This window comes from Oncorhynchus nerka, linkage group LG7 (genome assembly GCF_034236695.1).
Source record: "Oncorhynchus nerka isolate Pitt River linkage group LG7, Oner_Uvic_2.0, whole genome shotgun sequence".
Taxonomy (NCBI): domain Eukaryota; kingdom Metazoa; phylum Chordata; class Actinopteri; order Salmoniformes; family Salmonidae; genus Oncorhynchus; species Oncorhynchus nerka.
Window position 1 is genome coordinate 32,979,694 of NC_088402.1, and position 12,050 is coordinate 32,991,743.

The 12,050-nt window shown below is 45.8% G+C and overlaps 1 protein-coding gene across 2 annotated transcripts in view; it reads right to left on the reverse strand.

The window, feature by feature from the left end:
* LOC115131479 (KH domain-containing, RNA-binding, signal transduction-associated protein 3-like) overlaps positions 1 to 12,050 on the reverse strand; it is a 177,773-nt gene that overhangs the window by 47,668 nt on the left and 118,055 nt on the right. For both annotated transcript variants that reach the window (XM_029663234.2, XM_029663233.2), the window contains exons 4-6: positions 6,968 to 7,114; positions 4,205 to 4,347; positions 3,092 to 3,278 (exon numbers count right to left, since the gene is read on the reverse strand). In XM_029663234.2, the coding sequence (XP_029519094.1) occupies positions 3,092 to 3,278; positions 4,205 to 4,347; positions 6,968 to 7,114 (477 nt within the window). The remainder of the gene's footprint in view (positions 1 to 3,091; positions 3,279 to 4,204; positions 4,348 to 6,967; positions 7,115 to 12,050) is intronic.

Below are 12,050 nucleotides of genomic sequence, written 5' to 3' on the forward strand. Positions count from 1 at the left end.
CATCCCCCATACTGTTATTTATTTTACTCCTTTGCACCCCATTATCTCTGCTTGCACACTCATCTTCTGCACATCTATCACTCCAGTGTTTAATTGCTATATTGTAATTATTTCACCACTCTGGCCTATGTATTGCTTTACCTCCCTTATCCTACTTATCCTATTCTGTATTTTTGACTGTATGTTTGTTTATTCCACATGTAACTCTGTGTTGTTGTTTGTGTCACACTGCTTTGCTTTATCTTGGCCAGGTCGCAGATGTAAATGAGAACTTGTTCTCAACTAGCTTACCTGGTTAAATAAAGGTGAAATATATATTTTTTTGAATGTTAAGCAAAGAGGCACTGAGTTTGAAGGTAGTTCTTGAAATACATCCACAGGTACACCTCCTACTGAGTCAAATGATGTCAATTAGCCTATCAGAAGCTTCTAAAGACATTACATAATATTCCGGAATTTTCCAAGCTGTTTAAAGGCACAGTCAACTTAGTGTATATAAACTTCTGAACCACTGGAATTGTGATACAGTGAATTATAAGTTAAATAATCTGTCTGTAAACAATTGTTGGAAAAATTACTTGTGTCATGCACAAAGTAGATGTTCTAACCGACTTGCCAAAACTATAGTTTGATAACAAGAAATGTGTGGAGTGGTTGAAAAAGTAGTTTTAATGACTCCAACCTAAGTGTATGTAAACTTCTGACTTCAACTGTACATTTCATTTTTTCTAAGTGATTTTAATTTGGGAAATCTGTTACCAAGTATTCTCATGCATAAATAGTAGGTATATAATGGTTCAAATGTTTTAGATAAGAGGGCATTGGTCCATTCAGAAAATACCTATAATCTTTCCTGACTGAATCGATTCGTCCTCTCCCTCAGCCTATCAAACTTTATGCATGTAACTGCATATGACATTGTCATAACAACTGTGTACAGAGTGTGGGAGACGCAGCTGCTCGCACCAACGAGAGGTAGGTCTACCCTATCCTTGATCTAATACTGGTAGGCTACATCTACGTGCCACCTTCAGCATTCAGATGTTTGTAAAATGGCTTTCGCAATGATAAATCAAAGGCTTTATTAACCAAAGTAATTTGCTGGGTCATTGTTACCAGACGCTCTGTAGGAAATGGTGTTTTACTGGCAGAGCTGTGTCGGCTACCTGAGTGGACACATCTCACATCTTGCTTATTGCACATTTAACTGCTGATTGGCAGATTCACTATGCAAAATATTTTTGGTAGTTCTGCTTTAAACATTGAGTGCATTTGGTAATTTTTACATTAACAGGGTCATGGTGTACATTCATAAAAAGAACCGCAATCATTTTTGCCAGATGCACTGGTCAGAATGAGAGAAGCGATCGCTTTTGAGACGGCTTTGAAATCCAAAGCTGTGTTATATCACTTGGCTTTGAATGTAATAGCTAATTTCTAAAGATAAATATTGACATATAACTAGCTCAATACATGTTCACCTGCCACAAACAAATTGCCCCCCCTAATTTGATAGTGGTAGATGCTTAGTCTACCCTATGGCTCACCGCACACACACACACACACACACACACACACACACACACACACACACACACACACACACACACACACACACACACACACACACACACACACACACACACACACACACAGTGCCACTCAGCTCAGAGAAGTCAGCTCAGACAGATCCAGCACCTGAGCTCCACCCCCATCAGGTATTTATTCAGAATGGAAAATGAACGTGTCCATGCCACAACTGTCAGTGCATTGAATCATATCGCAACGAAACCGAATGTCATCGATTCATACCACTAATCATATCGTACCAAATCGTTTTAAACTAGAAGTATCATTCCTGGTAAGGAGAGATAAACATCCCTAATCAACAGAGAGAGGTATATCTGATCGTATCACAATGTAATCAAGGTTTGAAATTATTCTGTCAAATACTACATCTGCTTGGGCTTCTTGAGGTCAGTGTGCAGTGTACAAATTATGTATTAATATCTCCCGGCCCCTAACCATCCCCTCAAGAAAAAATCGGCCCGTGGCTGAATGTAATTAGAGAGCCCTGCAGTAGGTGATATATTGTAATGTTAACTTCTCTAAAACATGCTGGATATACAAAACATGGCTTCAAGCCCTTGGGCTGAGCCAGACTGTCTGTAGACAAGGTGAAAGCTGGAAGAATGAGACAGGAAGTATGAGCAAGAAATACATCTCCTCCTCAGCAGTCATTTCATAGAAAGCTACTAGAGTCTATTTGTTAGCATCGCTCAATGACAACAACAACAAAACAGTAGGTGTGTGTAGTACCAACACTCTCAGACGATGGAGAGTAGTGGAGCTCATTCAGTCTGTAATTCACAGCGATATGGTGAAGATTGATCATCAGCCAGATGTCTGTGGTGCTCTCCCTCCCAGATCCCCAGGTGTGCGTGTGTGTATTTATCTGTGTGTGTGTGTGTGTGTGTGTGCGTGCGTGTGTCTGGGGAGCCAGTTTACAACTGTGACAATGATGTCAAGCAGCTGGTTCAGTCGTGGCTCTCTACCATTTGTTCTCTACGACCTCCACCCATTCTAACTGCAGACCTCCATATAAACCTGTCAGATGTGGTTAGCTATGGTCTGGCAGGAAACTCATCCAACAGAGGCAACCTACTCTCCTCCTCTCATCCTCCCCCCCCCTCTTCTGCTCCTCCCCTCCCCCTTCTATTCTACCGTACCCCTCTCTGCTAAATATGCTGGGTTGGTGCAGCGTCTCTGAGGACCTGCTGTGACAGTAAGGTGGGAGGTAGAAGGAAGGCGGGAGTCCTCCTTGGCATGTGTACAAAGGGGTCTGACTCTGGGTTTAATATACAGTGTCTCTGCCAGCTGTTCATATTTCAACAAGGCTCCCTCCAGACAGGACAGGTAAACTAGCATACCATAACAGCTACCAGTGAAATCCCCTCTCAGTTTGGATATTACCAAGAGGACACCTGTATGCAGACACAATGTGTGTGTATATGTGTGTGTGTGTGCGTCCGTGCATGTGCCTGCGTACATATATGAAAACACATGTCCTCCTTATTGTGTAAATACTCACATATTCCCCATATGTGTCCTGTGCTAAGGGTGGTGGTGGTCTGTACCCCGCGGACGGGGGAGCCCCTCGTGCTCTTGGTGCTGGCACGCCCCTCCCTCGGGCGGATGGTACCCGGCTGGGGGGTGCCCCTCTTGGAGCTGCTCCACGGGGGACAGCTACGTGGGGAGGGGGCACACCTCCTCGACTCCTACCACAGGACAAGCAGGGGACAATTGTAGGCTTTGTCTCAAATGGCACCCTATTCCCTATATAGTCTAATGTTTTTGACCACAGCCCTGTGGCTTAAGTGGACCAAGAGACCAAGATACCTATGCAATTCAGACATATACTGAATTAAACAATCACATTATTGTTAGTGAATATGTGGTTTTTATATCTGACTTACTGTAAACCTCACTGCCTGCAGGACTTTTTCTTATCTCACTCATATTAGGCACGCTAAATGCTAATTACTGTCTGATTTAAAACAGATCCAATTCTATTCCCTCTCAGAGCAATACAAACATTTCTTCATCTAATTGAGAAAGCTTTTACAAACACAAGCAACAAACATAATCTGCATTTCATTTGAAAGTCTAAGAGCCACGCAACATGCCTGCTATGAACTATTCTAATGGCAATGACTATTTGAGTATTATTTTAAGTTATCTGGGGAGTTACATCTTAAAGAGAGTCCAGCAGGACAGTTACATACACAAATGTATTCGAATTTCAATAGTTCTCAACTTTGTATTGTGTATCGTTTGGGCCGGATAGTGTATTTTCCCCCCATTAGTATTACAAAGCAGAGTTTTGAATTGAATGTATTAAAACACAGACACTTATGTATGTATGCTCTGTAATTCTGTCATTCATTTTAGTTATGGTAATAAGTGAATTGAAGGAATTTCAGGCTGTGGAAATGAGTCCTAGTCTAAGAACTCTCCCATTTGGAATAGCATCTCTGGAATGGGGTCTATGTACCTGTCTATGAAAATCAGGATATTGCTTCATGTGTTCATCAACATCACACTAACCACTACCCCACACCAAACACAAAAGTGAATACATACACCATCACACATGCATGAATGCACACACACACATCCAGACACCCAGGTTGGCAGTAGGTACCTGATGGGTCCTGGGGCAGGTGTCCCTCTACCCCGTGCTGCAGGCAGCTTGCCCCTCACCGCTGGCACCTTGGCATCCTCTGAGCCACCATTCAGGTACGTCAGCTCCTGCAGCTGCGCCTGTCGGATCTCATCATTGTAATCCTACACACACACACACACACACACACACACACACACACACACACCCACACACACCCTTTTAATTACAGCGTATTAAATTACGTCCTTTATCTCCAGGGTTACAGCCCTGTAGGAATGTCTAATTAATGTACTTTACAGTGCTGCTGTGACCAAGACCAACCGGTGTGTGTGTGTGTGTGTGTGTGTGTGTGTGTGTGTGTGTGTGTGTGTGTGTGTGTGTGTGTGTGTGTGTGTGTGTGTGTGTGTGTGTGTGTGTGTGTGTGTGTGTGTGTGTGTGTGTGTGTGTGATGTTGCCGTGACCGCTGCTCCTCAGGCAGAGAGACACACTCCTGATCCCCCGTTGATAAAACCCAGGAACCCCATTTGTTTTTTTATCGTCACACATTGTCATCTCTCTGTGTGTGTGTGTGTCTTTATCGTCAAACACAGTCGTCTTCGCCGCTCAATGGAACGTAGCAATTAATATGGAAATCAGCGTTTAATCATACTGCCATGGAGACGATTGTCTTCTGTCTCCTCCATATCAACACATCACTGTGTATTTGTGAGGGAAATTAAAAGATGTATTTAATGACCGGAAATAAATCATCATGGCTCAGAATGAGACTGGAAGTATCACACATAATAGCATGGGATGTAGAGATCCTACTATCCGTCCATAATAATAGCATGGGATGGAGAGATCCTACTATCCTTCCATAGTAATATCATGGGATGGAGAGATCCTACTATCCTTCCATAATAATATCATGGGATGGAGAGATCCTACTATCCTTCCATAATAATATCATGGGATGGAGAGATCCTACTATCCTTCCATAGTAATATCATGGGATGGAGAGATCCTACTATCCTTCCATAATAATATCATGGGATGGAGAGATCCTACTATCCTTCCATAATAATATCATGGGATGGAGAGATCCTACTATCCTTCCATAATAATAACATGGGATGGAGAGATCCTACTATCCTTCCATAATAATAACATGGGATGGAGAGATCCTACTATCCTTCCATAATAATATGGAGAGATCATATCCTTCCATTATAATAGCATGGGATGGAGAGATCCTACTATCCGTCCATAATAATAACATGGGATGTAGAGATCCTACTATCCCTCCATAATAATAACATGGGATGTAGAGATCCTACTATCCTTCCATAATAACATGGGATGTAGAGATCCTACTATCCCTCCATAATAATAACATGGGATGGAGAGATCCAACTATTCTTCCATAATAATAACATGGGATGTAGAGATCCTACTATCCCTCCATAATAATAACATGGGTTGTAGAGATCCTAATATCCCTCCATAATAATAACATGGGATGTAGAGATCCTACTATCCCTCCATAATAACATGGGATGTAGAGATCCTACTATTCTTCCATAATAATAACATGGGATGTAGAGATCCTACTATCCCTCCATAATAATAACATGGGATGTAGAGATCCTACTATCCTTCCATAATAACATGGGATGTAGAGATCCTACTATTCTTCCATAATAACATGGGATGTAGAGATCCTACTATCCTTCCATAATAACATGGGATGTAGAGATCCTACTATCCTTCCATAATAACATGGGATGTAGAGATCCTACTATTCTTCCATAATAACATGGGATGTAGAGATCCTACTATCCTTCCATAATAACATGGGATGTAGAGATCCTACTATCCTTCCATAATAACATGGGATGTAGAGATCCTACTATCTTTCCATAACAGCATGGGATAAATCAGTCATCCATAATACATGGAGTAAGAGTAAATAAGCGTGATGTATGGGAGTTCTAGAGAGGGTTAGGCTGTGCTGAGTGCTTCCTGTCTGACTATGTTACTCTGCTATTCAGCCTAGTCAGCTATCCCCATGACTTCCCTTCCCTCACAGGGGCGTGCATCCAATCAGACAACCCAGAGTCTGTTACTGATTCAGCTGCTTCAGCCGGCTGACTGGTTGTGACTGGACCAGACTAGACTTCTGCCACTTATTACTATGGTATAACCTTAATTATAAACTGGGTGGTTCAAGTCCTGAATTCAGATCGGCTGAAAGCCAAAGTAAATGAGACCGTATACCACATGTATGAGAAACCATTTTTTTACGGTTCTAATTACGTTGGTAACCAGTTTATAATAGCAATAAGGCACCTCTGGAGTTTGTGGATAAGGTTGCGTTGCGTTGCGTCGTGCCTAAGGACAGCCCTTAGCCGTGGTATATTGGCCATATACCACACCCCCTCGTGCCTTATTGCTTAAGTATACCATGGGTATGACAATACATTCATTTTTACTGCTCTAATTACGTTGGTAATCAGTTTAAAATATCTATAAGGGCAATATCCAGCCTCTCCGTGCTGAGTCATGCCTAAGAACAGCCCTTAGCCATGGTATGTTGGCCATTTACCACACCTCCTCGGGCCTTATTGCTTAACTGTACTATGTGGGTGTTCAGTGTGGACACAGGCACATAGTCTAGACATATGTTGGACAAAAGAAGCAGAGTAGCCGATGTTAAATCACCAGCTAGCTGTTCTATTTTGTTCATATGTTGTAAGAGAACAGGGTAAGAGTAATGAGTGTGTAGGTGTCAGTACGCACTGGTATGAGGAACTTCTTGATCTCCTCCAGTGCGTGACCCATCCTGTTGTAGGCCTCTGCAGGGGGAGCGAACACTTCTATGAGGACATGGAGATCCTCGTTCAGGTGCTGATATTTGGCCTCTCCGCTCTTCCGTAGCTCTTCCTCCTGGTGGAACAAAAATCTATTGAGTATATTAACAAAGCCCTCTTTAAACCAGAAGTTGTTACAAAGTGTTGCAACTCGGTCTATTATAATGTCACCTCAGTTACTCCTCACAGTTTATATCATCCACACAGGATCAGCAAGACGGATCCAGCTAATCTGTTTGACTGGAGTATTGAATTTCATTAGGACTGTCAGAGTTAATCAGTTAACTCTAATTTAAGTTCACAAATGATTTTAAATTGTGATGAATCGCATTGTCTGAAAGCATTCAAAATACACTGTAAACATCCAAATAAATATACTGTATATAGCTGAAAACAACAATGCTAACCGTTACTTTGGACAAAATCAAGACATCAATTGTCACGAATACCACCGAAGGTGGCTCCCCTTCCTGTTCGGGTGGCGCTCGGCGGTCGTCGTCGCCGGTCTATTAGCTGCCACTGAAGGTGGCTCCCCTTCCTGCTCGAGTGGCGCTCGGCGGTCGTCGTCGCCGGTCTACTAGCTGCCACTGAAGGTGGCTCCCCTTCCTGTTCGGGTGGCGCTCTGCGGTCGTCGTCGCCGGTCTATTAGCTGCCACTGAAGGTGGCTCCCCTTCCTGTTCAGGTGGCGCTCGGCGGTCGTCTGCCACTGAAGGTGGCTCCTTCCTGTTCCGTCTACTAGCTGCCACTGAAGGTGGCTCCCCTTCCTGGAGCTCGGGTGGTCTAGCTGCCACTGGGTGGCTCCCTTCCTGTTCGGGTGGAGCTCACGGTCTATCTAGCTGCCACTGAAGGTGGCTCCCCTTCCTGTTCGGGTGGAGCTCGGCGGTCGTCGTCGCCGGTCTATTAGCTGCCACTGAAGGTGGCTCCCCTTCCTGTTCGGGTGGCGCTCGGCGGTCGTCGTCGCCGGTCTATTAGCTGCCACTGAAGGTGGCTCCCCTTCCTGTTCAGGTGGAGCGCTCGGCGGTCGTCGTCGCCGGTCTATTAGCTGCCACTGAAGGTGGCTCCCCTTCCTGTTCGGCCACTGAAGGTGGCTCCCCTTCCTGCTCGCTCGGTCTATTAGCTGCCACTGAAGGTGGCTCCCCTTCCTGCTCGCTCGGCGGTCGTCGTCGCCGGTCTATTAGCTGCCACTGAAGGTGGCTCCCTTCCTGTTCGGGTGGAGCTCGGCGGCGGTCTATTAGCTGCCACTGTGGCACCGGTCTATTAGCTGCCACTGAAGGTGGCTCCCCTTCCTGTTCGGGTGGCGCTCGGCGGTCGTCGTCGCCGGTCTATTAGCTGCCACTGAAGGTGGCTCCCCTTCCTGTTCGAGTGGCGCTCGGCGGTCGTCGTCGCCGGTCTATTAGCTGCCACTGAAGGTGGCTCCCCTTCCTGTCCCGGTCTATTAGCTGCCACTGAAGGTGGCTCCCCTTCCTGTTCGGGTGGAGCTCGTCGTCGTCGTTAGCGCCACTGAAGGTGGCTCCCTTCCTGTTCGGGCTCGGCGGTCGTCGTCAGCTCCTGTGGCTCCCCTTCCTGTTCGGTGGCGCTCGGCGGTCGTCGTCGCCGGTCTATTAGCTGCCACTGAAGGTGGCTCCCCTTCCTGCTCGAGTGGCGCTCAGCGGTCGTCGTCGCCAGTCTATTAGCTGCCACTGAAGGTGGCTCCCCTTCCTGTTCGGGTGGAGCTCGGCGGTCGTCGTCGCCGGTCTATTAGCTGCCACTGAAGGTGGCTCCCCTTCCTGTTCGGGTGGAGCTCGGCGGTCGTCGTCGCCGGTCTATTAGCTGCCACTGAAGGTGGCTCCCCTTCCTGTTCGGGTGGAGCTGGGCTCGGCGGGTCTATTAGCTGCCACTGAAGGTGGCTCCCCTTCCTGTTCGGGTGGAGCTCGGGTCGCGCCGGTTTATTAGCTGCCACTGGCTCCCTTCCTTTCGGGTGGCTCCCCGCTTCCTCTATTAGTTGCCACTGAAGGTGGCTCTTCCTGTTCGGGTGGAGCTCGGCGGTCGTCGTCGCCGGTCTATTAGCTGCCACTGAAGGTGGCTCCCTTCCTGTTCGGGTGGAGCTGGAGCTCGGCGGAAGGTGGCGTCGTCGCCGGTCTATTAGCTGCCACTGAAGGTGGCTCCCCTTCCTGTTCGGGTGGAGCTCGGCGGTCGTCGTCGCCGGTCTATTAGCTGCCACCGATTCCTTTTTCCTTTTAGTTTGTTTTTGTCTAATTGTTTTCACCTGTTCCTTGTTAGGGTTTTGGGATGGGTGTTATTTAAGTTCGTTTTGCCTGCTGGTGTATGTGCTGGCTTGTTGGTTGTTACGTTTGGTGATGTATCGTGTTTTGTTTTGGGTTTTCGCTGTCCAGTGTTTGTAACTAGGTTTTGGGTTTGTTTAGCGCCAGTGTTTTAGGGCATTCACCCATGTTTTGGACCTGTTACGTTTTGAAGGACATTAAAGCGTTTTTCCGGTCATTTCGCTCTCTGCATTTGACTCCTCACTCATTTCACTCATCCATCGTTACATCAATATTATTGTATGCTTTTTGTATGAATAAATCTTAAATTATAGCTCGATTAGAGCAAATTCTGAACTTGTGGTTAATGGTGATTAAACACAGCATATCCTGTGATTAACTTTACATTTTTTATTGTTTGACAACCACAATATTGATTAGACCTCTAATGCCACAAAGGAGTGCAACATTGTATACTGTACATGTAATACATACTACAGTATAGTGTAAATAGGTGATATAGACCAACATAGATCCCAATGGGCCATCTCATCCAGACAGAAACAGGCCAATATGTTAATTAGGGCCAAACCCTAAGTAAAACTACAGCACAGACAACAATATGAGGTTTATAGACACCCCAGTTTCCTCATCTGAACAAAACCCTGCTCTTCTCTAGTGATGTTCCTCTACTCTGCTAGCTACTGAGAACTTCCTTCTCCCTCCTCCACTGGAATCATGCAATGCATGCACACACACACACACACACACACACACACACACACACACACACACACACACACACACACACACACACACACACACACACACACACACACACACACACACACACGCACGGACACTCACACACATTTCTCTCCTCTAGAAGCACCATGCAAGGCAGAGCCTCTGATGTGATGTCATTTAATTATAAATAACCAGGTTTTAAGAGAGCCTGTGGTATGTTAATGAGATGCAAATTTCTCTCATAAATCTGTGTTTTACGAGGAAGCGGCTCCTCTGTGTATACTGTCTGGAGTACCTCTACTGATGGAGCTGCCAGCGTGTGAGTGTGTGTGAGTGTGAGTGTGAGTGTGAGTGTGAGTGTGTGTGTGTGTGTGTGTGTGTGTGTGTGTGTGTGTGTGTGTGTGTGTGTGTGTGTGTGTGTGTGTGTGTGTGTGTGTGTGTGTGTGAGTGTGTGGCCCCTCACATAGCTTAGATAAGAGACATGAATCACACACACACACACACACACTCTACCTATAGGTGCCCAGCAGCCCATGGCAGGAGATTACAGCTGTCACCTCCTCCTCTTGTTGATATTCCTCATAGAGAATCTGTTTATGTTCCTCACTGTAAATCTGGTTATCAAACAGCCATTCTCTTCCCAAAAACAGAGGCACAAAGAAGCACAAAGCCTGAGACAACAGCGTGAGAGTCCATAGGAAAGAAAGTTTGGCTCAGAGAATGACATGTTTGAGGGCTGTTAGTTGTTGCAGTTGATGCCTTGCTATGCATCCTGAATGACAGCAGGACGACACGACAGCAACAACATGGATACCATGTATTGTGATGACTTCTTACAGACTGAGAGGCCTGACAGAGGACAAGGAAGTCAACAACTAGATGTAATTTCATCATCCATTTTAAGCTCCACTAGCCTTTGTTTCCATAACACCAACCATGAACCCAGAAGCATACGCCTCCCTTAACATCACCCAGCCCAAGGAATGTACAATAAAGCAACTTTCAGGACAGAGACTCTGAATGCTTCTATATCGTATTGGCTATAGGAGTCTATGGCGACAATGCTGGGATGTCAGAGGTGCCATAAGCTCCGCACTCAAAAGCAGAGGAGGAGAAGAGAGAAGCCTGATGCAGCCTGTTGCAGTGGTGTCCTTCCTGTGATCCTTTCATTGATACTCCTCTGTGTAACTGACCATGACAATCTTGGCCAAATATTGGAGGAATTCTATGAGAGTTATATGTATTGCAATAAGGCATACACTGAGGCTGAGCTTTTACCCACCTCCAACTGGCTTGCAGGGAGGTACTGTAGCTATAAGAACACAGCTGTATCCATACAATTAGAATTTGGTGCTAGAATTGCGCCTTGTCATCCTAGAAAACGTCTTGCATAATACAGGCCTCTCACTGCAAAACAAACTCTGAAGCAAACAGCCCAACACGAGCTTTTCAGGACGGATGACTTGTCTGAAAAGTAAGGTGCATGAAGTATCTGGAGCAAGCTGTCAATGATAGATCACAAATCTCCCTGGTAAAGTAATGGAGGAGGTGTGTGAAGCATGCCAAGCTGCGTGTGTGTGTGTGTGTGTGCGTGCGTGCGTGCGTGCGTGTGTGTGTGTGCGTGCGTGCGTGCGTGCGTGGAAGCTTTCTGAGTCTGCTGAGGTCAGCACATCCCCATGACAGATCTGTTCAGCAGGTGTTCCAGAGTTGTGCCGTCAGAGAGAATCGATCACAACAATCTAACAGAACGGTGCTGTGTGGTACTGAAGATCATCGATGTCACATATCACCCATGATGACAAACTGACTGACGGAGAAAGACTGCCACAGACACAACGAGACAGAACACATCCTCAATAACTCAGCTGGTTATTGATGCCTTTCCACTGAGGGTGTCTGCCTCAATTTACCTGACACAAACAACAGAGAAGTAGAGAGACAGAGGGAGCGCGAGAGAGGGGACTTGGCTGTTACAGAGAGGTAGAGAGGGGGAATGGGATTGGGCTGTTTTCAGATAGAGAGGGA